Raw genomic sequence first — 25,517 nt, forward strand, 5'->3', positions numbered from 1 at the left:
GCGGAGAACTTAGACCAGCGTGGACCTGATGTATGCGGTGATAAGATAAGATAAGCAGGATAAGAGAAGTGGGGGCAAATTGGAGTCACCGCTTGGAGAAATCACAGGAAATGCACCGATTTCCCCATTTCCCCCCGAAACTCGTCTCCGTCGAATCCGAGCCCACTTTCGCTCCTGTCTCCAAGTACTCCGACAAAATGCCATCCCCATCACCGTCACCCCAGATTAAAGGCCGAGCAAAAGCACGGATCTGTAATCATTGCGGCCGAGGCTTTCGCCGCACAGAACATTTGGAGCGTCATGTCAGAACCCGTAAGCGGCCCCCGTTGGAGTCTAGTACGGTAGTACCTCGTGGCGAGACTGACCGCAAGCTGTAGACACCAAAGAAAAGCCGTTCATTTGCTTCTGTGGGTCTGCTTTTACTAGACGCGATCTTTTGAAGCGCCATAATCGAATTACACACCAGGATACCCTTACATCGCCCGATTCACAGCCGGCGCCAATTGCAAAGCCGGATCTCCAAGGGTCCAATAGTGCCACATCTGCAGTCATTCCGCAGCAATATGATGCATCCACCCGTCCAGTAGGGTCAATTCCTGGGCCCTCCCCCGTGCATCAGTGGTCTGCACCTCAGCATGATCATGTATCATATCTATCACAAAGCCAGGCAGGCGGTATGATGCCTGGCCATCCGAATGCTCATCCGGCCCCCGAAAACCATCCGGGCATGCATGACCCGGCCATGCTCCAAGCGGCACAATTGCTTATTCCTGGTGATTACCAGGCCCCCAGTAAGACTCATGCCACGCACCGGTTTTACAAATCTCATTTCTGATCGATCTTTTTGCCAGCACTACCTTACTTGCCGGAAGATCTCAATCATTTCCAAGAATTTACACATTTTTTAGATTCTATTGGCCTTCCGGCCGAATGGCTTCCTGCTGAGGGCCAGGCCGCCCAAATACAAGATATTGGTCTTGAAGATGTGCAAAGGCCTACCCAAATACCCCAAGAACAACCAAGATCCCGCGGAACCCACCGAGAAGAGTCGCGTGGTGATTCTCCTTTCCGGTCATGGCTTCCATCGGTGCCCAGGGGCGATCAGAGCTTAACATCACTTTCGGACACAGGTGTGATTTCCATTCACTTTTTTGGGGTAACTATTCCAGACTAACAATATTCAGAACCACCGCATGCCACCAAGTCCTCCGGATTCAATGTCGGCGAGGACCAACGATTTCGGCTTGCTGCTTCCCTCGAAGATTTTCGCAATGTCATCCCTGATTTCACCCTCCCATCCCGCCATACTCTGACCCGGTATCTTACCTCATACTTTGAAGGATTTCAGCCCCATATTCCCTTTATACACATTCCGACCTTTAGATTCAATGAGTGCTCTCCAGAGTTAATTCTGGCGATGATGACGATTGGAGCCCAATACCGATTTGAGCACCGAACCGCCGAGAAAATCTTCCATGTTTCTAAAGCGGTCTTGTATGAACGCATGTCAAGAGAGTCCCGAATTGCTGCGCAGGGTTATACAGAGCCATTAGGTGGTCCCCCATACTCGGATTCAAGAGAGAGTCAAGCCCGGAGCATATTGCCATCCACTGCCTCAAGGCAGATGGAAGTTATCCGCTGTCTCCTTGTTCTCATGGGCTATGCCACCTGGGAACGAGCGGGGCTAGTACAAGAAGCACTACAGCTTCAAGCCCAGCTCGTCCAGCTTCTTCGCGAAGCAAGTTTGACAGAACCACAGTCTGATCCACACGCTTCATCCACAGACTGGTATGAATGGGCCGACCAAGAGTCGGTTCGACGCACCAAGCTTATCTCATTCTGCTTCATCCACATCCACAGCATCGCATATAACGCATACCCGTCACTTCGGAGTAGCGAAATTCATATGCGCCTGCCCTGTTCTACAAAGGAATGGACAGCAGCAAACGCTACCGAATGGGAGGCTGCTCAGAGAGAGCGAGGGCCTCAACAACTTTTCTTCCAAGATGCCTTGACACTGCTGCTTCAGAAGTCACGATCAGCAGTACCGCTTGATCCTATTCCTTCGCCCCTAGGGAATTACATGCTTCTTCACGGTCTGCTTCAGCGCATCCATATCGTAAGCGAGCTGTCTTTGCCCAATGGGAACCATTCTACTGCTCTTCCGACGGAAGAGCTGAACAAGATCGAGCGGGCTCTTCGTTCATGGACATCTGTTTGGCAACAAGCCCCCGAGTCAAGCCTGGACCCACATAATGCAAATGGACCTATTCCATTCACATCCAGTGCACTTTTAGGACTTGCTTATGTCAGACTATCTTTAAATTTGGGTCCATACCGTCGCCTTGAAACACGAGATCCATTGCTAATAGCCTCTGCCCTCTACCGATCTCCCAAACCCGAAAGAAGCTACCGGCTCATCCCGGCATTAATATACGCAGCACACGCTCTCAGTATTCCTGTTCGTCTGGGAATCGATCATATCGCTCGCAGTCAAGCATTTTTTTGGAGTGTACGCCACTCGCTTGCTAGTTTGGAATGTGCTGTCTTGTTAAGTAAATGGCTTTTCACACTTGCTGAAGCTGCCCCCGACCAGGCACTTAGTGGTATGTTCATTCGATCATCTGAGTGAAGATTCTTTCAAAGTATTAACAGTTGTACAGAAAATGAAAGTCGAATCCTTCGGTGGACGCAATGTATCGTGGAAGAAGCTTTTTCTTCCATAGACCTGGACGACGAATCTGATGCCCCGCCTAATTTGGAGCCGGCATCTTTGGGAATGGCAGTTCTTAGACTCTGGGCAAGACTATTCAAGCGCAACGCACAGTGGCCCTTCATAAACACTCTTGGTCAGAGCTTGGAAAGGTATATGGCCATGATTTGATTGTTTCCATACGAATATCTACCACCTGAGCAGGAAACTAGGATACCTTATATTTTAACAAATACCCTTACTTCGAATGTATACTTTGAGTGCGATCGTGTCCCAAAAAGATTTGCCAAAAGAAGAAGTTCTTCCAAACATTTGAAGATAACTCAAGTGCTTGGGATAATCTGATAGCCATCCAGGAAGGCATCTGGAAGTTTATTGCGTATTTTTTGGAAAGTCTTGGCCCAGGTGAAGTCTCGGTTAATCTTGGAACCCTTCCATGTTCTTGAATTTGACATCCAGTTCCATGGATATTCAACCGAACGGCTAATGACAGCTATTACATACATTTAAAGATACATCCTAATAAAACCTAACCCGATGTATCCTTCCTCAGTGCTGCCCCCATGCCACCAGCCACGAATTCCCGAGGTCTTTCCCGCATTGCTTAATCCAAGTCGATCAAATTGCCTTGGGGGACCTCGGGCTTCGTCGGAGTCTCGGATTGCTGGCTTTCACTGGGCTGCTGAGGCTTCAGTTGCTCCTCAGTCTTCGGGAGGCCCTCCAGCACCCCTTGCTTCTCGAGCTCCAGACTCTCCTTCAGCGGCCAATAATTCCTAGGAAGGAGAGACTTCTCGAGACTGGAAACTGCATGCTTGACAGCTTCTGAATTCGGATCCGTTGCACGAGCCAGAGTATTCATATGGTCATCCATCACCTTTGCACCACCGTTCGCGAATTCCTGCCACTTTTGCCGATTATCAGCGATTTGGGCATTGTTGCTTGGTGAGGGCAGTGTCTGCTCGCGGAAGAAATTCTTTCGGCCACCATTGCGTCGCGGGTATTGAGGCCCCCCGAGTCCTTGTTTCGCAGGGATATTTCTTTTGTTACCTGGCCCATGCCGCGGCGGTGGACGGCGAGAAAACTCGCCAGCGATAGCGGCCTTCTCAAGATCCTCAACCAACCTTTGAATTCTGCTTGCCTCGTCTTCCTTGAGCTCGCTTTTCTTCGCTGGTGCTGGTCTTGGTTGACTGCTGCAGTTGCATTGGTGATCATGGGATTCTTTGCATGCTTGCTTGCATGCCTGCTTGCAACACGGGAAGACATAACTGCATTGCTCATTACAAATGACCGATTGATGGCTATAACTAGATTTAAAGAGATCAGTATTACTGTTAGGTTCCAGGTTTGATCTGGCAACTTACGCGTGGCAAAGTATCTGGCACAGATGGCCACATTTCAATTTCCCTCCACAACACCGCTGACAGCCATCGGCAGTATTTTTCCAGTCACCCAGAGCTGATTATTGATCAATCATCGTTAGCCATTTTCAGATCATCAATTGAATGTTCATTGTCGAGGAGCTTCTTACCACTAATGTAAATTGGACGACCATGTGACTTGCAGGTCAATGGGAAAGTTCGCCCAACACGCAAGTTGTTGAGATCGGCCATCATGATGCTGAGAACTTGCTTCCAGAGTGGACTGCTAGAAGCAAGAACCTCCGCATTTCCGAAGAGGAAAAACCCTCGCTTTGCGCGGGACAATGCCACACAGACTCGATTGTCCACCCCAAGAAATCCGATTGATTGATTCGAATTGCTCCGAACAAGGGACGCCAAGATGATCTCATTCTCTTCTCCCTGGTACGAGTCAACAGTCACAATATTTGTACTCTTGAGTAGCAAGCTATGTTTGTGTCTTCGCATCAACTTGAAGATTGTTGTCCTTTGTCCATTGTAAAATGTCAAGATCGTGATCTTGTTGCCGGGGGTCCCGTTCAGGATAAGCCAGACGCAAAGCTCGACTACCATGGCCCCTTCCATTTCATTGAGCTTGGAGGAAAAACTATCACCTTGCTCAGGCCAGCGATGAGTGAAGAAGAATGTGCGCGTATTTCCCATGCCAGGGATGGGGGGGTATTCTCGGACGCTTCGATGATCATGAAGTTCACCGTAGATTGGGTGAAGGAGTTCTCGGATTTCCGGAACCATACGACGCTGCTCTCGCAACATGATGTATGGCATGTTGTTTCCGATCAGTCTCTCGAACATTGACAGATCCAAATGGAAGGGAGGCCCAGTCAAATCGGGCAAAGCACAGTGCCCCCTTAGCTGTTTATGGTCTCCCACGAGAATCAGCTGCTCGACAGATTCCATGCATGCCGCTGTGACGGGACCTTCGAGAACCTCAGCGGCTTCTTCGATCATGACAATACGGGGCTTGAGGCTAGCCACAAGATCCCGATACTTGCTGAGACCGGTTGTAGTCATAGCAATCAGCTTGGCGCTACGAAGAATCTCGCAGTCCCCCTCCAATCTCGCAACCGCGAACGACTTGCAGGCTTCATTATATCGCTTTGCAAGGTCCCGGACATTCTCGTTCAAGATTTGTATCAGCTTCCCTCGAAGATATTTGTAGGTAGGTCCTCGTAGCTTCGATGGGATCTGGCACAAGTCTGGACCCTGTAGATGGGCGCGAATGGTGTCTTCCGTGACAGAATCGTTGTCCCTCTGACTGAACATTGCATCAAATGCGGCAGATTTGCCACTGAGTGTATCTCGGTCTTCAGCATCATACCCCTGCTTTGCTTCATCCATTCTGTCCATGTCATCCTCTAGAAAACTCGTGCATTCTTCACCGTAGTCCACTAAGGTTTTCGGGGCGTGTTCATCGATCCAACAGGCCAGAGGCTCACTCTCTTTATGATCATTCCAGCCCATCAATAGATCCACCTCGAACTTCAAGGATTCAACCTGTTCTGTGGTCAACACGCCATAGTCGAGAAAAGTCGAAGCACTGATGATATTCCCGTTTATCTCTGGTTGCAATGGTTTGAAGACAGCCAGAATCAAGGAGGCCAGGTTATATGTCTCTTTCTTTAAGTCTCTGAAAGAGTAATTAAACCTTGGGAGCGGACGGGATCTCTTGATGTTGTACAACGTCTTTTCGACAATCTGCAAGTCAGTAGTCCGTCCACCCAGGCGAATATAGTTTGGCTCAGAGGTGGACACCAGCTTGAGAAGCTGGTCAACTGCATGGTTTGTGTGAGCAGCAATTATGATCGGTGGGTCTCCTTTCACCATACTTTGCAGTAAAACCTGCAACGCAGCAACGGATACATGAGTTTTGCCGGTACCTGGGGGGCCTTGGATGAGAGTAATTTTCTTCGTCAGAATTTCCTTCATAGCTTGCCACTGGAGAATATTCAGACTCCCCATGGGAGTATCTGGCAGGTCAAGGATGCTGTGCACATCTTTTTCTTTGGCGGCAACGCCAGTCAGATGTTGGAAATTCATGAATTGTTTCATCTTGGCATTTTCTGCAACAGCAACGTTTGTATCCAAGCCACAGATAAACTGGCTTAGAGGGAACCTGCCAAATGTTAGTTGCGACATAAAAAGTGAGAATTAAATAAAGGGTACTTACTTCTCTTTGACCATCTTCTGGAGAGCAGTCAAGGTATACCGGGAAGCTTCAAAATAGCCCTCCTTTGCTTCTACCATGACCCACTCTTGTTGAGAATCGATGTCAATATCATCAGGACAAGCGAAGTAGATATCAATCTCAGGCGGGTACTTGGTGACATTCTCCAAGGCTCGCGATGCCACAGTTGCTACCATGCATTTGGTAGAAAACATGTCGTTTGCAGGAGACAAAGCAACAAGAGATCCAGGTACCAGACGGGATGAATGCGGCCAGATGATTTTTTTTCCGGCGCGTTCGGTAGAAAAGCGGATGCGAAATGCAAGTCCGCGGGTGGCTGCGGTCACGCGGACAAGGTGGCCCTAATTTTTACTAGTCAGTCAACTTGCACAAAGAAGATAGCTTGGTTGTCAAACATACCTTGTCGTAAATGGACACAGTCTTGGAATCCTTCATGCCCGGACTTTCACGTAAGTATGCCACAGCATCTCGAAGCGGCGCGATGGCTTCTTCTCGGAATAGCTGATAGTGTGTGCCCAGGTATTCAACAACAGATGTCCAGGGACCCAAAGGTCGATTGGATGGCAAAACAATCTCGTCTTGGGTGTTATCAAGGCCCATGATTTCATCTCCGGAAGGCACCTCGGCCTTTTGGGTCCAGTGATCGTTATTTGGCGCTGCCATGTTGGATAAGGGGAGGAACTTATTGCTTGCCTCTGAGGTTTCCATGGAGAAAGACATTTTGTATTTGTGTCGCCCGTCTCATACCTCTATCGAGGAGTTGGCGATTGTTCAGGAGCTGGCAACTTAGGGCTCGGGTGGCTAGAGGCGGCTGGAGGCGGCTGGAGACTAAAGGAGGCTTGCTCGCGAGGATCAGGGATAGATGGTATGTAGCGAAGGAGATGGAGGTTGCAGGAAAGATGAAGATCGAAGGAGATTTAATTGAACCTTGGAAGAAATCAATTCAAAGATCAAAGATCTAAACAAAGGAGTCTCTGTGGCCTCGAAAAATGTCAGCTCAGTTCAGACCTGGTAGTTCTGCCCGTGGTGATTTCTATGGGTAGTAATATATACTTACTGGGACAATGCTTGTTGGGACATGCAGGTATCGGGATATCAAGCGTCAAGCAAGGAAATAGATTGAAATGAAGTGAAGTTCCTGACGTCAACACGTGGGTCTAGATAACTAAATTCGCCTCGAGGTTATTCCAATCTTAAAGTTGCAGGGAAGTGAAGACAGTCGAAGTGAATTAGTTCAGCCCAATTAGGAATTTTTGGTAGTGGTTTCTGTACCTGCTAGTACTGGGTACCTGTCATCGCATGACAGTACCGATAATTGCATTCTCAATTGAATTCATTTGAAGAATTCAATTGAAAATTTTCAGAGTTCTATGCATAACCACCGGGTATTCAAGGTTGTTCCCTCTCTTTTTTTTTTCTCCCTTTCTGCCTTTCCCCTTTGTCTGTATTTGTCTCGTTACATTTGGACCAATGTCATCCTTTTGATTCCCTTTGCCGCATCACAGTACCTGTAATACTGATAATTTAAGTGCAGAAATCTAATATTCACTGGTTTATAAAGAAATCAACAATTGAGAAGAGATTGAACCAAAGGGGAGTATGTATGTAGAAAGATTGAGCAATTAAGAGAAAGCTGAATCGAGCAAATTATCTAGTTAGGGGTGGCTTCCTACTATGTAATCAGGGCAAAGGAACCTGCGTTGGGGATCTGGTCACACTTTCCCAGGAGCTTGTCTCCAGTTAAAGATTCGGCGTGGGGTCGAAATTTGCGGCGTCAGCGCGGGGCGTCAGCGCCCCCCACATGGAGACTTCGGGAGCTCCAACCTTGAAAGTTTAGATTCAATGTTAGGTTTTGAATCTTTGTGCTATAACCACTAGTTATTTTGCTTAATATGTCTACATCTATCTGAGCCAAAGCTTCAAGAGGTGTGAATGTCTTCTAAGGTTGGGTGTAGTTAGTTATTAGAGTACTAGTAGTTAGTTACTAGTAGTTAGTTACTAATTAAGTAACTGTAGTCCTGATTAGGTAACCACTGACCACCTGGGCTATAAACGAGGTGTTCATCTTGAGGTACAACCTTGAAAATTTCGCTTTATCTGTTCAAGGGATTTAATCTCCCATCGAGTGGATCTGAATCTTGAGAGTAAATTTCTCATGGTTTTGTCTATCCTTCTTGTTTTGAGTGTATACACATGCATGGCATAATGGCACTGAAGCGGAAACACATTATTGGTCCGTGCAGAAATGCGACCCCAGCGGGATCTCGATCGTCCGATTCCAAGCGCTTTACACGTCCCTACCGCCTCGTGACCAGTCAATTAATTACACCCAAGCCAGCGGCAGTCAAACGCCATATCGCCAATCCGTGCAGTTCATGTTGAATCGCGTAGGTTGCGCTTAGCCTGCGGCGGACCCAACAAAGTTCGCGCCGAAAGGGACTTCTCCTCGATCGACCGGTGAGCACAATATCTGGCTGTTGAGGGATTGGCAAAAGGCCCGAGGAGCTTTAGCTCATACTTTACGCTATCCACGCGCCTTCCGAAGCTATGCCGTCTATTGATGAAGACGAAGATCGCGATTTGGGGGGTAGGTGGCTTCTGCTTGTTCCGCCCTCGTATCCCCACAGAGAAGGCGCATAGCTGATTACTTGCTCGTTTTAAATTCTAGGTTCTCAAGATGGAAGCAGCGACAACGAAAACGAGATTGACGATAACATGCGCGATGTTGATGACGTAGATGGCGACGGGGACGGCGACAATGACAATGACAACGAGCCCGATGGTGATGCGGACGGCGATCAAGACCCAGATAGTCCATCAAATGCAAGCCAGGCATCAGAGGGTGCGGGAATCCCTTCACAGCAAAATCAAGATCCAAGGATTATGGCTTCGGGAAACGGGGATAGCGGCACGACCGACTTCTCCATATACCACCCCAGCGTGCGCTCTGAATGCTTAACGGCCGAAACCTACGATATCGCACCTACCACCGCCGCACCTCATAGCACCTCCATCAATGCGATCACTGCGACGGCTGATATGCGCTGGGTTTTCACGGGAGGATCGGATGGATACACGCGCAAGTTCAACTGGGTGGACTCGATCAACAGCAAGCTCATGTTGACGGTGGCGCAAAGACATCCGTTCGTGGATAGTGTTGTGAAAGCCGGCGTGCTGATGACATACTGGGAGAATATGGATGGAAATAGCTTATCACCGGTGTACTCCCTCGCATGCCAAAGTGAAGGCATGTGGCTCCTCTCTGGGTTGGAGTCCGGTGCTATTCGGCTGCAAACCCTGCGTCATGACGAAGGCCGAGAGATTGTGCAATTACGACAACACACCTCGGCTGTTTCCTGCTTGAGCTTGACTTCAGATGAAAAATCTTTATTGTCGGGGAGTTGGGATAAGCGAGTGTTCGACTGGGATTTGAACACGGGATCCGCTCGTCGCGCGTTCGGTGGAAGTGCAGGACAAATATCAAGCGTGCAAATCCGACCGGAGTCTAGTCTTGCTGTTCCACAAGATACCTCTGAGCCTTACTTGACTAATGGCACATATTCGTCAAATTATCATGCTAGAGACACCGACACATTCAACTCCAATGGCGATGCTGAAAATGCTGGAGATTCAGGCACCGCTGAAAACCCGCAGGCGGGATCACCAGCAGACTCTCTGTTCGGTGGAGCGGATTCATTATTCGGCGATGGGGATGGTGGAGGTGCAGATGGTGGGGAGCCATCCGGTGGCGTGTTTGGAGTGGACGAAGATGACGAGTTTGGCAAGGCCATGGTCAATGGCCTAGCCGATGCAGATGCCCCTGGCGAGATTGAAGACGAAATCCCACAACCCGAAGTCAACAATCAGCCAGATGATGCTCCTGCTGAGACAGATGCAACTGGAAATGGCCCACAACTTACCAATGGGCACGTCGACACTGATATGACAGGCACAGAGACACATCCACTTACCAATGGCCTTCCAAGGGCAGAAGAGCTTGAGTCATTTCCGGGACAAGACTCTACACAGCCAATGTCATCGGAGCCACAGGGATCTGGTACAGATAGTACATTCCTAGCTGCATCCATGGATGGGACAATCCGGGTGTGGGATAGGCGTCAACCCGACCCAGTTGCTCGGATCACTCCCCGTAACGTTCCTCCATGGTGTATGAATGCGTGTTGGTCTCCGGATGGAAACTATATCTATGCAGGGCGGCGAAATGGCACCGTGGAAGAGTACAGCTTGCACAAGGGTCTTCGCGAAGTTGAGCGAACGTTCAAGTTCCCTCAAGGAAGCGGCCCGGTGACAGCTCTCAAGGCGATGCCAAATGGTCGACATCTTGTCTGGTAAGCTTTATTCATTTTTGAATGCATAGACTTCTCCCAACTAACACAATTGATTCATCACAGTGCCTCGCATGACATTCTCCGCCTATACGATTTGCAACATGACCAGTCATCTCGTCACTCAACGACTCCATTTTTGATTATTCCAGGCCACCGTACCGGTACTATCTCCCAATTATATCACGACAATGCCTGCCGATTTATGATTTCGACCAGTGGTAACCGTGGGTGGGAAGGAAATTCCACAGAAGTACTACTCGGCTATGAGATTGGAGTCCCTCAATGACGGAGGATCTGATTTGTTTATTCCCAACTGATAGCGTCAACCTTCGAACTAAACACAATGACCCAGGGATATGGAAATATGGTCTCCGTCTGGCTTCAGCTACCAGCACCAGACAACCTTGGAAGCGCCTAGTACCTACTAGGTAGCAAAATGACATTGCAAACAAACAAGCTTCAAATCTTGAAGAGCATGCCTATTTGCCTGCGTGGGTATAAAGTCATCAATATTACTACTACTGTCATTATCTCCAAGGTTGCTATGTGTCATAAACCCATCACATTGTATGTGGAAACAAAGAATTTATTCTTAGCAAACGATATGCATCAATGACATTCCAAACATTTGAACTCCAACGCCAGATCCAGGATTCAGCTCCCGAGGCCGTAAAGGGGTATAGTCCCGAAAAAAAAAGTGAGAAACAAACATTACTCATCACGGTACAAATCATCATCAAATTCCAAACCATCACAAACATCAACCAGTTCTGCTCGCCATTTCTGATAATACGGACTTTTCTCAAGCTTGATATGCCCTCGACGGTCGTTTTCAAAATACACATAGGCTGGCGGTTCAATGAGTTCATCTTGATCCTCATCTTGGGAAATGATCTTCTGCGACCCACGAACAAGAGCTTGAAACTCAGGAAGGCTAGGGTTTGGCACATGCGTACGAGCTTGCACATTTCCACTCCCAATATTATTTACCGTGATCAGGTAAACGGGTGGCAAGTCGGCATCGCGATCAGGACGAAGAGTTGAAGGTGTCCACGCAATATTGTCGTAAGAATCAGGACGTGTTTTGTCGTAAACAAGTGGCAGTTCCTGCGATAAAAGGATATCGTCTAGTTTTTCGGTATCCAGGATCATACCACGGGCCGGGAGATATAACACGCTGTCATATTGCATAAACTGAACCTGGCCCAGTCGCAGCAGCTTGGTGTCGGTCGTCGAATAGCCTTGTGACGAAGCCACGGTCATATCAATTGGCAGGAGCCAGATACCATATTTGATGCTTGCGGCGCGCAAGATGGAAAGGGCAGTTAGAGCAGGCTTTCCAAGTTGTGTCGCGGACATTCGGTCCCATTCTTCAGGATACATGAACAGTCGATCCTGAATGACACTGCCATTGTTTGAAAGTTGCTTAAAAAATGAGATGGCAGAGCAGATGTCAGAGGCTTCTGGGCTGGAGAGCAACTGTAGGTATGCGTAGTTTCCCCCTGAGCTCGGACGGTGATCTCCTAAACCTAGATCTGAATCTGATAACCCGCGTTTCTGAGCGGAACTCTGGAATGTGGATCCTCGTGATCCCAATCCGCCTGGGGAACCAGGGGGTGGGCGCAGAGCATGCTTGATGTTCTTCACCGACTGTTGTTGTACCACATATCCAGCAATAAACAACATCAATGAGAAGATGCAGACTACGCCAAAGGACACAATGGCAGAGACTGTTGATGAAGTAAGGAGGACCATGATTGAGGCTAATTGAGGCTAGACATGGGAAGAATGTGATTATGAGAAATCGGCCAGGATGTGAATCTTCCATGCACGCATGTCTGGGCCTTGAGACCCTTGGTTTTTTGTGGTCCTTCCAAGGCTCCACGGTGTTAGCCCCCGTGTTTCATGACATCAGTTGTTTACAGAGTGGGGTTGGCCGCGCGACTATCGATAAGCTCTTGGCCGCCCGTCACTTTCTGCCGCTTTTCACCTTCTTCCACATCTTGACCACCGTAGATCCTTTCCAAGCTCTCTACTCCACATTTTCGATTTCCACGTCCACATCACCATGGCATCTCATCGTGCTGATGCCAGTCAGTTCCTTGACAACCGAGGCTACAGTGGCCCACTCATTCGTGGTGTCAATCCTGTCACCCTGTTTGAGAAAGCCGTCCGCGACCGCATCACAGACTCATACTACTGGAAGGAACAGTGCTTCGGTTTGAACGCAGCAACTCTCTGCGATCGCGCTTCCGAGTTAACATTCGTCGGTGGTACTTACGGTGTCTCTGAGAAGCCCTCGCCATTCCTCTGCCTCGCCTTCAAGCTCCTACAACTCAATCCCGAACGAGACGTCATCCTCGAATACCTCAACTTCAGTGATCCAGGCAGCGACGGCGAGGATGAGGACGCCCCGAGCAGTATCTTACAGTCTCGTGGTGACTTCAAGTATTTGCGCGTACTAGCGGCATTCTATGTGCGACTTACCTTCTCCGCGGCCGACGTGTACAAAACCCTGGAGCCATTACTTCTCGACTACCGGAAACTGAAGCGACGAGTGCGAGACTCGTTCACTTTGACATATATGGATCAATTTGTCGACGAACTCCTTACCAAAGACCGTGTCTGCGGTACTAGTTTGTGGAAATTACCGCCGCGTTCGCAATTGGAAGACTTGGATCTGCTTGATGAGCGGATTAGTCCCTTGGCCGACGAGTTAGAGGAGCTTGACCAAGACAGCCAAGATGAAGAAAAAAGAGAGCGTGATGATCGTAACGATCGTGATGACCAGAGTGAGCGCAGTGATGGCGAAGTATCGAGCTCAAAAGATGACAACCGCGACTGAGGCGTTCTTCTAAGAAGCCTTTCGGATTCATCTTACCTCACGATGCCTGCTTTCCAGTGTTCATATCGTCAATCCAATTATACCCCCGACCATCGATGAACACTATGCGAGCAAAATCAAACGATCGACCATTGGCCATCTCCTGAGATTTGCGTTGAAACTACGGTTCATCGTACACGAATACTCGCCCGCTCGAATTTTCGTCAATCATATGGATGCACACTCAACGATGGATCGCCCAAGCACAATATTTGGTCAACTCTGCATGGGTGATTTTTACTTCTGTCAAGAAGCTAGCTTGCTGCATCGATTGACCTCAAGCTCGATCCATCAAATGTCTGCAAATATTCATGGATGCACAGCCTGCTGGGATCTCTCCCGAAAATAAATTCTTTGCTGTATTATAGATCAACAAAAAGCCTGACAAATCAGCGCGGACATGAAAAAGGCCGCATGTTACATTGAAAATCCACTCTAGAAGCCTTGTTGGCGATGCCACTTTTCCTCCCAGCCCTTAAACCACGGACTGTCATCCAGTGTTGCAACCTCCCAGTCTTTTGGAATAAGACCTGTTTCTTCCTGCTCCCTTGCCCACTCCTCCAGCTTCGGCAAAATCACGTGCTGGACATGCCATACTCCTTTGTACTTCATCAAACTCTCCTTGCCCTCTTTCAAGACCTTGCCCACTAGGGCTGGCACGGCGGGTTCATCACGGAATTCGGATATTGGTGTGAATACAGCCTTGAAGTTGAAAACCACTGATGCTGATAGAGGAAGACGACGAAGTGTCTGCCAGTCGACGCGCAGAGTGCAATCTTCAATATGTAGATTGGGGTCCTGTGACTGCCGAAGAGCCAAATGTGGGTCACTCGGCGGCACGTACAGTGGCTCTCCGACTTCAAGACCCCATGAACCTCGTTGAATGGGCTTTTCAGTCGGCATTTTGGTAAAAAATCTACCATAGAATCCAGAATGTCAATTTATCACAGCGCTTTTTATGCAAAGAAAAGGAGGACCTACCGATCCATTGAGAATTGCATTTTCTCTTTGTAATCAGGGATGTGGTCATGGATTTCGTGCAACTGTTTGCCAATCTTCGAAGCGACATCCCACCCCATTGCTGAGCAGATCACTGCCGCACGCAAGAAATAATAACCAGTTACCTCATCTCGCAACATCAATCCGAAATCTTCTGGAACATTGTCGAGAAGAATCTCCAAAGGGGGCTTGCTCCGGACATCCTGCTCAGTGCCAAGGATTCGATTCTGCAGTATACGTTTGTCAACCAGTTTGAAATACTGCGGATATCGAGTGCAAATGAATTGCAAGACCATCTCCATGAGTTCCTTGCAAGCCAGCTCGGAGCCTGGCATTGTGTCAAGAACCGCCTTGCCATACTTGACGTAAAGAGCTTTGCGTTGAGCAATGCGGCTCCTGTACGTGTCTTCAAGCTCAATCCACCAGTCCGGCTCTAGCTTGGTCAAAGCTAATCTCATGCATGAGTCAGCTTCGGAGTCTTTTTTTAGTGGTGTTTGATTCATATCTTGCACATACACATAGTCTGATGATAAGCCCATCGGAAAGGCCTGTATGGCCGAGGCTTAGCTTTCTCGATGTCATGCTCGGGATAGGATTCAGGAAGCGGAACTCCACTCAATGCCGCATAATCCGGAAAGTCGCCAAGGGCTTTCACTTCGTCTATCGAGAATCCGGTCGGTGTATACAGGTTGCCTGGGCTTTTCATATAGTCGGCAGTCATGGGTAAAATTTTCTGGCGCACTTCGGCTTCGTCGATTTCGCGCCAGCGGAAGGTGACTCCCTTTAGCTGGAGGAGTGACTCTCTACGCTGTGGTGGAAGGGCATGGTTGTAGCTTGTGGGCGATGTGGCGCTATTGGCATTTTTCTTCTCGGGTGAGATGGATCGTGGGGGCGTTCTGGCCGTCGAATCTCTGCGGCCGCGAAGGGATATCCTGGTCCAGAAGGACTTGGTCGATGATCGAGAAAGAATGGAGTAAACCGCCGTGGCGGCTATCAGGATCAGGCCGATCTTCCAGGCGCTTTCTGGGCTTAGCAGGAACCCCATACTTACCTACTCCATAGGAGTAAAGCGGATGGGGGTTTATAATTGGAAACGATTAATACTGCTCGCTCTGGGTTGTTGCTTCAATTGGGCTTGGTGCATTGGGCAGTGTTGTTGTACCAGATGGGAGCACGGTAGCTAGTTAATAGTAGGGAACGTGCCCTTTAAATACTCATTGCATTTTCTCCAACCGATAAGTGAGACGCTATTGTGTAGTAGCAATGAGACCCGGTTTCTAGAAGCGGGGAAGCCCTCATACATTCGAAATGAGGGAAACCGCATCGAATAGCTTCTTTGGTTGACTATACTTGATTAACCTTTCCGAGTTTGGCGAAAAAATGCAACCTCTACACCTACCATGATGACGTCTGCCTCTTTCAGTGCTAGGTAGTACAGTACTATGCTTCTAAAGCAGCTTTATCTTACTGTAAATTTCTAATCCATATCTTATCGAGATTGATCTACTTTGCATGCCTACCCCTTTGAGATTGCTGACTTCTGCTATCATGATCATACATGAATAGAGGCCCCGAATCCACTGACTTCGGGACAGAGAGCTATTATAGGAGACACCAAAAATGATAAGCACAAAAACCAGGCGCAACTATGATGCTTAATCTGGACCGTGTGTACAGAATAGGAATCATAGGTTGAATGGTTCCGCTATACCCGAAAGGGTAAAAATGTCCAGACATCTGGATACTTCAAATGTTCCAAGGTTGGCAGATTGTCAAACCGGGGTGCATCCAGAATCTAACTGCTGTCTAGCACATAACTTTTCGGAACCTCTACAGGGTGGTAAATATTGAAAAGACTCCCTGAGATTTCTATTCCAGAAGACGTGGAGACCGGCATAGCACTGTCGTGGTCGTGGTCGTGAATACTACACTTAAAATTTACAAATCATGGTCCAGCATCTACGAACTACTGAGAGGCGCAGAAAGATCGATCGTTTAGAGTATAAAACAATATGTGTAATGTCTTCAATACTAGATAGGGTATAAGGAAGACCCAGAGAAAGCTCCCATGTAAGTTTTATGCCTAAAGACAGGAGACTGACCACCAATCATGCAGCAAAGCAGGAATTATTCAAGCAGGCAAGCAATCGTTATGTAAAACGCCACAAGGGCAATTGTCGAAGTGCTCAATACCATGATGATAGTCATTGTGGCCATCTATCTCCGAAGGTCTCTGGGAACCTGCACTTCAATGCCTCATCACAGCTCGTGGGTTGCACCGCCAACAGACAGCGGCCCCTTCTTCGTCATAATGGTGAGAACCTCATACAAGACATCGGCAGCAGCCCTATATCCATAACCTTGTCAATAAAACCTTTTCTCGAAATATATACGATGATGGGGGAGGAAGTCGCGTACATGGTAGTCAGCTCCGCATTCGTATCGTAGGCCGGTGCAACTTCAACAATATCGGCACCGATGAAGTTGATTCCGTCAAGGCCACGAATGATAGTTCTTAGCTCGCGAGTCGACCAGCCGCCCGTTTCGGGAGTACCAGTTGCTGGTGCGACTATTTGGATTCATTAGCAGCTGCGTGCAAGCCTAGTGGTCCAGCACTTCGTGGGGCAGATCACATACAGGCGGGGTCAATAGAATCAATATCGATGGAGAGGTAAACGGGGTTCTCAGTACCAACACGGTCTCGAATCTTTTTGATGATGCCGTCGGTACCTGCAAAGAAAGGGATTATCAGAAGAGTTGTCCAATCAAGATGTGTTGACATAAATACCAATTGTATCAATTTCGCGAGCTTCGACAATCTCAAATCCACAATAGCCATCGTTCTCGTAGTCGGAGGGTCCAGAAACGGTGGTGCGAATACCGGCGTGGATGTTTGTGTCGTTCTTCAGCAGTCCCTCCATGGCGGCGTGGTAGAAGTAGGTTCCGTGGTTAATGGCGGCAACCTCACTTGGAGAGCCACCGAAGACCTTCGGCTTCCACGAGTCACTGCAGATTATGTTGATCAGCCTGTGAGTTTCATGTGGTGGTATCGGAGTTTGGGGGATGTTACAGGTGACTGTCAAAGTGGATGACGGTAACAGGACCATAGGCTCGGTTTATGCTTCGCAACAGAGGTAGAGTGATGGTATGATCTCCTCCTAGGGTGATGACGCGAGGTAGAGTCTTGCCAGCTTGAGAGAGGCCCGTCTTATCCGCATCCGTGTATGGCCGGCGCATCAAGACGCTGTTGTGTCCTTCTTCAATTTGCCGGATTGCAAACTCATTATCGTATCTAGGTAAAGATGTGTATATTAGTTGACCATTTCATGACACTTTAGTGTGTGGACTCGTCACTCACGATGTCACGGGGATATCTCCACAGTCGAGTATCTTCATCTCACCAGAGAATGGATTGGCCTGGAGTGGCACATTGTAACCCCCACTAAGCAAAGATTGTAAGTATTTCATAATTTCTTTTGTACATCTCAGAGAAGATCCACCATCGGTCTGACATACTAGAGGTTGAGACGACGAGAACCTTGTCTAATACCACTGGGGCCAAATCGGGCACCCGGTCGGTAGGATGTCCCAGTATCAAAGGGAGCTCCAAGAAAAGCAATATCGTATTTCACATCATCGGTGGAGAGGCATGGGGAGTAGGGCAAGCGGCCGAAGGTGGATATTCCAGAGAACACCGAATCGGCCTAGAATCAAGCATCATGTTCCAAGATTAGCTCCTGTGCTAAAAGTTGGCTGGGAAATAGGACTTGGGCGCGTTCTCTTACCTGAGTGCCTCCATCACCTGGTAGAGTATTGTACCAAAAGTCTTTGTGGGGACCGGCTATGGGGATTTGATCATGGTCTCCATGGGCTGTTACCAAGGCTGCCAGAGCAACAAGTCCGGCAATTGATTTGAACATGGTAAGAATTTTGAGATTTTGATCAAGAAAGAAACTGTTGGAAGCGATCGTATATCGAAATTTCTGAATAACACACAGCAAGGTTGAACGGAGTTTACAGCGAGTATATCACTATTTAAACATCAAACATCTGGAAACATGGGCTTCAGATCTAACAGCACACACTCGCATACCACATATCAGTGTACCAGTACTAGGTACGCGCTTGATGTCACCATCAATTGTTCCAGTGCCAATCTTCCAAGGCTTGCAGTTCGCTATCGGAACAACCACCAGTGGCTCGAATCTAGTCGAATTTGCCCAGTTTGCCTTGTTCTACAAGTCACTATACGTGATCAGTATCATGATAATCACATCAGCGATAGCTTACAGTTCCTCTCTCCTCCTATTACCCAGATGCAGTTAGAAGCCAATTGGGTGGGTACTAAGTATGTGATTGGAACAAGTGGCTCGGTGAGCTGCAGCTCAAACTTCGCTGGCGGTCCTAAGATAAAAGCGCATTATCGCATCGCGGGGAATTCAGAGCACTTGAAATGCACGTCATCGTATGCAAGACAATAGAGGAAACCCGAAGGGGAAGGCCGGGGGAGAATGGAAAGAGGACTGGAGTTTATAACGTGGGGAAGATAAGATATTTTAAGGTTATTGGTGGGATGGCTTATCAACTGATGAGACTTCATCATTTGGCAAGTAATTGATTTGTTAGAGTAAACAAATATATTTATGGAGTAATTGTTTTTGTGTAGCCTGGGGGGAAAAAGACCAAAAGGGAATGATGGATGGAGATGAAAAAAGACAAAGAAAAAAAGAGAAAAAAAGAAAAAGAAAAAAAAGAAATTGTAGACATAGCATGTCCTGGTTTCGATCCAGGGTCCTGGGAGATTGTTAGTTATGATGTTTTCGGGTAATCCAAGAGTGGAAAGTGAGACGTACCTCCGGGTTATGAGCCCGGCGCTCTTCCCCTGAGCTAACATGCTGGGAGATATAATTATTCCACAAATTTAGTTACATAACCCAACTATCTTCAAGCAGCACCTGGGCAATAGTGAAGCCAATGACAAGAAGACGTTCTATCAGCTAAAACCTGCAACCAAGCGATCTCCGACAACGGACATGGAATGTGGATCACGACGCCCCGCGGAGAATAACAATCTTATTTTATTTTTATTTTTTCAAGTCTTCATTTTAACTCTCAGTCTCTTATCTAGGGCGTGGGTTAAGTTGACGTTCAAACGTTTTGTCAGACATTTGATACTGGGGTTACTAGTAGAGATAAGGCAAAAGAAAGTGATGCAGCCACTAGGTACTAGTAAAGAAAAAACCAGTGGCTTTTATCGCCAAAAATACACAAACAAACTTGAAATTTTGGCAGTTGACGTGATCTTTTCAATCAACATTTGTGTTTACGATGAAACAAAAATTCCCGTCACTGATAAGACTTAGTCCCCAAGATAATGAATGTACAGGGAGATAGATCTAGTAGGGACTTGAGTCCGAAATTACTATATTATCTTTTGGGGGAGTTTTCAAGAGAATCAGGATTTTCATATGCTATAGAACTTTTATCATTTCCGCGTAGTTGTATCATTTTATTACATCCGAATACTCCTGCCAACATGAGCGATCAGAAATCCAACGAAAAAGGTGACCCAGACCGCATTATCAATGAGTCTGGAGATCAGGCCCCAATAAAGATTGACCATGGATCCCAGATTTCCATCAATGTGCCAGCTGTCACCAAAGGTGGCATTAAGCTTCATCCACAGCCTACATCTGATGCACTGGATCCCTTGAATTGGTCAAAGTTTCACAAAAATGTCATTCTCGCAATTGTCATGTTCAAGTATGTCCCAATTGAACGATTCCCAACTACCTCATGCATCAAGCTTACCCATGATGTTGTCAGATACTTCTTGTTTACATACCTCACAACGACCACGGTCCCCTCCTTCTCCGCAATCCAAGCCCAATATCAGATCAACTATTCCCAGGTTAACTGGACAGTGGCCGTTCCGGCCCTGGGCCTTTCAGTTGGACCACTTATATGGTCTTCGTTCAGCGAAATATACGGCCGACGGGCTATTTTCTTGCTTGGAACTATGATAGCTCTGGTATCAACAATTGGAGCTGCAGTTGCAGATACATACTCGGGTTACATGGCAGCGCGCTTTTTTCAAGGATTCGGCGTGAGCCCTGCATCCACAGTTGGAATGGCCATCAGTGAGTTAACTCCGCTGTTTGCTATGTGCCTGCTATCTTACTGACCATCTATGTCCCTGATTACAGTAAACGATTTGTTCTTCGACTATGAGCGCGGGCAAAAGCTTGGCCTTTGGGTTTTAGCTCTTGATTCCGGGCTTCTTCTGGGACCGACATGTAAGTAGCATTGTGATATTCCCTGCTTTTGAAAAAGCTCTCTACTAACGGGATCGAAGTTGGTGGCTTTTTGAATGTCGTTAGTGCTCAATGGATCAATTGGTTCAACGCAATTCTGTTCGCGGTGCTGTTAGTCCTGGAGTTGTGCTTCATGCCCGAAACTCTGTACCCTCGGCAACAGATGTTGCTCAACGAAAGCATTATGAAGCTCAATGAGCAGAGCATATCTGACAACGAAAAGCGTGGAGAGGACAAAGGCAGCTCAACGCCACCGACAACCATTCCAGCAGAAATATCATTTTCGGACCCACTTCGAACACGAAAGTTACCCTTTATCAACCTACGGCCTGTGCCGGGTATGCGTCATCCCAAGCCATGGGATTCGATTGTTAGATTTGGTCTTACATTTCAGTTCCCTGCAGTGGTAATTTCAGTTATTGGATACTCTTTTGTTTGGTACTGGTGGGTTTTGTCCGTTATCACCATGGTGCCGTCTGCATATGCAACATACAGTCCTTTGATACAAGGCTTGTTGTTTATTGGTTTGTTTCTGGGAACAATTGTTTCGGAAATTTGTTGCTCTGGAAGTCTGAGTGACTACATTGTTGGCAAGCTATCGGAACGTAATGGAAATACTCGAGTTGCCGAAATGAGACTTTGGCTTGCATACCCTGCTATATTGATTACTGCTGGTGCGCCTTCCTTCAGGTCTTGTTGTTCGAACTTATATTGACGTTTCTTTTAGTTGGATTGATTGTCTGGGGCATTAGCGTCGATCAGAATTATCACTGGATTATCGGCCAGATCGCTTTCTTCTTATGTGAGACTTGCACCACATATGAAGAATCATGAGCCTTGGCTGACTTCATTTTAGTTGCTGCGGGAATTCAGATGGGCAATACAGTTGCTAGTAGTTACATTGTTGATGCGTACCCCTTACAATCAACGAGTGTTGTCACTTTCTATGCGGTCTTTCTTAATTTGAGTGCCTTTATCAATCCGGTATGTAAATGGTCATCCAATTGCGTCTGCGTCAATATGAAAGAGTGGCTAATTGTTTTCCTTCCAAGTTCTTTATTGCTTCATGGCAGGAATCCATGGGATGGACATGGACATTCACTACACAGGCATTAATTGTTATCGTGGGAGGATCTCTGGTGATGGGTACACTCCATAGATATGGTGCTTGGATGCGAGAAAAAGCACCCCAGCCCTCCTGGGTAAATCCCGAGTATGACATGGGAATTGAAAATTAGAACAATTTTTTAGGAGCCACGGATTGGCCTATAAAGAGGGTCTGAAACTAGTTATTTGAATTCTTTGTTTTCTAATGGACATGTATCAACGGATGAATCTCTACTAGCTGAGCAGCATTTTTACTGTGGTATTCTTGGATGAGAATCGTCGCTGGCCGTTCAGATTGATGGACGTGGTGACGCGTGCTTGTATGAGGCTGGTGTGTTCCTCCGATTGGACTATAATTACTCCTTATCAGCTATCTCGCCCTCTCAGTCTTACATGCCTACGTAGAGAGTGATAGTGGAGTCATACCTGCAATTACGTGGAGGCAGCCCCGATATTCCGGCATGCAGCGCAGCATCGAGGACGCACATGTACACATTGAGCCATGATGGAGCTCAAGTTGAACGTACTTGCGACCTGAGCCAAGTCGAGCCTGATTCAAAGTCTCCGTACAGCTCGCCTCAAAAACTAGATTTTTGACTTCGTAATGGCTCGATTTGGGCAAGTTTGAATAAAGGGATTCCATGAGAAAAGACACACAATTGAAAATGTCAAAGGGAATGCAATTAATAAAATTCTGATATAACAGAGTAGACAATCAGGATTGAGAGTCAATTCAGTCTGATTCGCATTTGACAAAGATATCTGCACCGCAGAGAGTGCATGATATGCAAATTCCGACATCCTGAGCGCAATTAAGGTGGACTGAATAGCCGAATGGGAATTTTGACCTTATGTAAATTGAAACATCCTGAGATTGGAATTCTGGAATATTGTCGTCGGGAAAAAAGGTTGACAAATTCAAATGAAGATCTCTATCTGATCAAAGTACGAAAATCATATTAATTTTTCCTATTTTGATGTCTGAACAGCGCATCAGCTAGGGTCCTACCCCGCCTTCCTAATTGGGGTAATAGCTGGAGAGCCGCAGCCCGCAGTTGCCTGCAGTGTTCTCGTTCCAGACAAGTAAAGTAATCAAAGTCAATTCAAAGGCATTTAGAATGAAAGATAACAATGTGCATGTGTCACAGAATAACTGGAGAGTCGTCGTGTAGTCTTATCATCAAAATCTCTACCCAATAACATTCCAATGTAGACATCTGGAAATAGCCCTGGAGCACGATGCCAAAGGTGACATCAGTAAGTACTGGGTAGTTGAGTTCCGAAATCGGGATTTTGAACCTGATTGAATGAGTTCACTTGCATGATAGTGTTGACTTTTTCAATTTGAGTGGTTAGATCTAATTAGGTAGTCTTTTGCAAAATGTTAGATAGGCTGTGATATGAGATCCGATTCTCTATGTATATGAGGCACTATCTTCATATGGGTGTATCCATACTGGGTATACAATTTATTGGTCACTTTACCACATGGAAAGTACCAATAATTTGAGAATAGCATCTGGGCAAATACCCTCGCTCTGAATAACCTCCCTCCCTCAAGATTTCTTCATTTTTTATCTGCTTGCCCTTTTGTCTGCATCCTAAATTTTTGTATTTTGACAGAATGCGAAATTCCCCCGGCAATGGCCACGACCACGACCGGTCTATTGGTAGCGGCCCGCATGAATATACCTCACTCCTACCTCAGCAAACTCTTTTCGATGAACATCGCTTTGGCCCGCGGGGATCTAAAGACAAGACACAACAGCATGCTCTTCTTACCGAGTCCTGGATCTTGCTCAAAAGCGCTATCCCTATCATTCTCGCCTACATGCTCCAAATGAGCCTGCAGACCGTCACTGTCATCATTGCAGGTCGAGCATCTCCGCTAGACCTCGCCGTCAGCGCATTCTCTCTCATGTTTGCCTTGGTGACAGGGTGGATGATTGCACTTGGAGGGACAACTGCCTTGGACACATTGGCCTCGTCTACCTTCACTGGCAGCAAGAACAAACACGATCTGGGAGTGTTGCTTCAGCGAGCATTCCTGGTTCTTGGTGCCCTCTACATACCTGTTGCTATCATCTGGGCGTGCTCCGACCCTATTTTTCGAGCTCTCGGCCAAGATCCCGAGCTTTCGTATCAGAGTTCAAGATTCTTGACCTGTCTCATCCCCGGAGGGCTTGGGTATATTTACTTCGAGATCATGAAGAAGTACTTGCAGGCACAAGGTAAGAAGAACAGCCATTGAATAAGGTGTCCCCTCGAATACGATTAATCTTCTGGTCTAACATATTTATTGAATACAGGTATCATGAGGGCAGGTACTTATGTTCTTATGATCACATCGCCCCTTAACGCCGTCTTGTGCTATACTTTCTGCTACACACTCAATATGGGCATCCTCGGCGCCCCCCTTGCTGCAAACATTTCCTACTGGCTATCCTTTATCCTATTAGTTCTCTACGCAAAATATATTGCCGGCTCCGAATGCTGGGGTGGGTGGTCAAAAGAGGCCTATAAGAACCTCGGGACATTCACACGACTAGCAATGCTCGGGATTCTCCATGTTGGAACCGAGTGGTGGGCATTTGAAATCGTTGCGTTGGCTGCAGGTCGGCTCGGAACCATTTCACTTGCGTCTCAGAGTGTGATTATGACCGCTGATCAAATCATGAACACCATTCCCTTTGGAATTGGGGTTGCTATCTCATCCCGAGTGGGGAATCTTTTGGGATCCCGAGATGCCAAAGGAGCGATGCAGGCCGCTCACTTGGCCACTATCCTTGCTTGTTTATTTGGGGCAGTAGTGCTCGCTATCTTGATGGGCACTCGAGACCATTTTGCGAAAATTTTCAACAACGACCCTCGCGTGGTAGAGTTAACGTCTGATATTATTCCATATGTCGCGTTGTTTCAGATAGCCGATGGTATCAATGGTGCCTGTGGAGGTGTTCTGAGGGGTATGGGACGGCAGCATTTGGGCGCTGCCGTGAACATTGTCAGTTATTATTGTTTTGCTTTACCTTTGGGGGTTTGGCTCGCATTTCAACATGGATGGGGCCTTCAGGGTCTTTGGATGGGTCAGTGCGTTGCACTTTATTGTGTTGGAATTTTGGAGTGGATTCTTGTTGCGTGTAGTAATTGGGATGATGAGGTGCGCAGCGCATTTAAACGTATGGATCATGAATGCTCAAGGGAGGCGCCAGTAGGTGATGTTTGAACATTGAGGTTGCATAGCCTCTTCAAATATCAGGAGTTGGTGTATATGCACAGCCCCTATTTAATAAACTTGGAAATGTGGATCAAATTCAGGAGGTTTAAAGTAAGCGCAATATTGTGTCCACACTTAAGCGAACCGGTTAGTAAAATCATCTTTTACTTGAACTTACATCGGAAAGAAGTGAGCAGAGCATCCGAGAAAATTGAAGTATAAAGAGGGATTATTATAAGGTCGGAGTAAGGGGTTGCCGTATGCATACAATTAAGTCAATGACAGGAGATTTTTTTTTAGACAAGGTGGAGTCCACGTGGAAGTTATGACCAAT

The 25,517-nt window shown here is 47.2% G+C and overlaps 10 protein-coding genes across 10 annotated transcripts; 5 read left to right on the forward strand and 5 right to left on the reverse strand.

The window, feature by feature from the left end:
* Positions 1 to 197: 197 nt before the first annotated feature.
* On the forward strand, positions 198 to 2,884 carry N7466_000691 (C2H2-type zinc finger protein; the record flags this gene model as incomplete). The annotated part of the gene is made up of 5 exons (XM_057160089.1): positions 198 to 312; positions 378 to 791; positions 852 to 1,130; positions 1,185 to 2,606; positions 2,664 to 2,884. 5 exons carry the CDS (start codon positions 198 to 200, stop codon positions 2,882 to 2,884), a joined length of 2,451 nt encoding a protein of 816 aa, XP_057026337.1.
* Positions 2,885 to 3,317: 433 nt separating this feature from the next.
* On the reverse strand, positions 3,318 to 4,107 carry N7466_000692 (uncharacterized protein; the record flags this gene model as incomplete). Its single annotated transcript, XM_057160090.1, has 2 exons — positions 3,318 to 3,953; positions 4,075 to 4,107. The coding sequence occupies 2 exons, from the start codon at positions 4,105 to 4,107 to the stop codon at positions 3,318 to 3,320; spliced, it is 669 nt and encodes a 222-aa protein (XP_057026338.1).
* Positions 4,108 to 4,179: 72 nt separating this feature from the next.
* Positions 4,180 to 6,979, reverse strand: N7466_000693 (uncharacterized protein; the record flags this gene model as incomplete). The annotated part of the gene is made up of 3 exons (XM_057160091.1): positions 4,180 to 6,244; positions 6,299 to 6,657; positions 6,716 to 6,979. 3 exons carry the CDS (start codon positions 6,977 to 6,979, stop codon positions 4,180 to 4,182), a joined length of 2,688 nt encoding a protein of 895 aa, XP_057026339.1.
* Positions 6,980 to 8,863: 1,884 nt separating this feature from the next.
* N7466_000694 (WD40 repeat domain-containing protein) lies at positions 8,864 to 10,951 on the forward strand (the record flags this gene model as incomplete). Its single annotated transcript, XM_057160092.1, has 3 exons — positions 8,864 to 8,903; positions 8,985 to 10,665; positions 10,729 to 10,951. The coding sequence occupies 3 exons, from the start codon at positions 8,864 to 8,866 to the stop codon at positions 10,949 to 10,951; spliced, it is 1,944 nt and encodes a 647-aa protein (XP_057026340.1).
* A 425-nt stretch (positions 10,952 to 11,376) lies between these two features.
* N7466_000695 (uncharacterized protein) lies at positions 11,377 to 12,420 on the reverse strand (the record flags this gene model as incomplete). Its single annotated transcript, XM_057160093.1, has 1 exon — positions 11,377 to 12,420. The coding sequence occupies one exon, from the start codon at positions 12,418 to 12,420 to the stop codon at positions 11,377 to 11,379; it is 1,044 nt and encodes a 347-aa protein (XP_057026341.1).
* Positions 12,421 to 12,733: 313 nt separating this feature from the next.
* Positions 12,734 to 13,510, forward strand: N7466_000696 (PRP38 family protein; the record flags this gene model as incomplete). Its single annotated transcript, XM_057160094.1, has 1 exon — positions 12,734 to 13,510. The coding sequence occupies one exon, from the start codon at positions 12,734 to 12,736 to the stop codon at positions 13,508 to 13,510; it is 777 nt and encodes a 258-aa protein (XP_057026342.1).
* A 474-nt stretch (positions 13,511 to 13,984) lies between these two features.
* On the reverse strand, positions 13,985 to 15,593 carry N7466_000697 (heme-dependent oxidative N-demethylase family protein; the record flags this gene model as incomplete). The annotated part of the gene is made up of 3 exons (XM_057160095.1): positions 13,985 to 14,465; positions 14,531 to 14,996; positions 15,065 to 15,593. The coding sequence occupies 3 exons, from the start codon at positions 15,591 to 15,593 to the stop codon at positions 13,985 to 13,987; spliced, it is 1,476 nt and encodes a 491-aa protein (XP_057026343.1).
* Positions 15,594 to 16,807: 1,214 nt separating this feature from the next.
* On the reverse strand, positions 16,808 to 18,468 carry N7466_000698 (agmatinase; the record flags this gene model as incomplete). The annotated part of the gene is made up of 8 exons (XM_057160096.1): positions 16,808 to 16,895; positions 16,967 to 17,117; positions 17,186 to 17,278; positions 17,337 to 17,554; positions 17,619 to 17,840; positions 17,907 to 17,990; positions 18,065 to 18,252; positions 18,334 to 18,468. 8 exons carry the CDS (start codon positions 18,466 to 18,468, stop codon positions 16,808 to 16,810), a joined length of 1,179 nt encoding a protein of 392 aa, XP_057026344.1.
* A 1,616-nt stretch (positions 18,469 to 20,084) lies between these two features.
* Positions 20,085 to 22,100, forward strand: N7466_000699 (uncharacterized protein; the record flags this gene model as incomplete). The annotated part of the gene is made up of 6 exons (XM_057160097.1): positions 20,085 to 20,688; positions 20,755 to 20,844; positions 20,904 to 21,536; positions 21,590 to 21,664; positions 21,719 to 21,846; positions 21,915 to 22,100. 6 exons carry the CDS (start codon positions 20,085 to 20,087, stop codon positions 22,098 to 22,100), a joined length of 1,716 nt encoding a protein of 571 aa, XP_057026345.1.
* Positions 22,101 to 23,593: 1,493 nt separating this feature from the next.
* Positions 23,594 to 25,192, forward strand: N7466_000700 (MATE family efflux transporter; the record flags this gene model as incomplete). The annotated part of the gene is made up of 2 exons (XM_057160098.1): positions 23,594 to 24,200; positions 24,279 to 25,192. The coding sequence occupies 2 exons, from the start codon at positions 23,594 to 23,596 to the stop codon at positions 25,190 to 25,192; spliced, it is 1,521 nt and encodes a 506-aa protein (XP_057026346.1).
* Between the last annotated feature and the right edge of the window lie 325 nt (positions 25,193 to 25,517).

This window comes from Penicillium verhagenii (genome assembly GCF_028828195.1).
Source record: "Penicillium verhagenii strain IBT 33310 chromosome Unknown utg000002l_segment0_segment0, whole genome shotgun sequence".
NCBI lineage: Eukaryota > Fungi > Ascomycota > Eurotiomycetes > Eurotiales > Aspergillaceae > Penicillium > Penicillium verhagenii.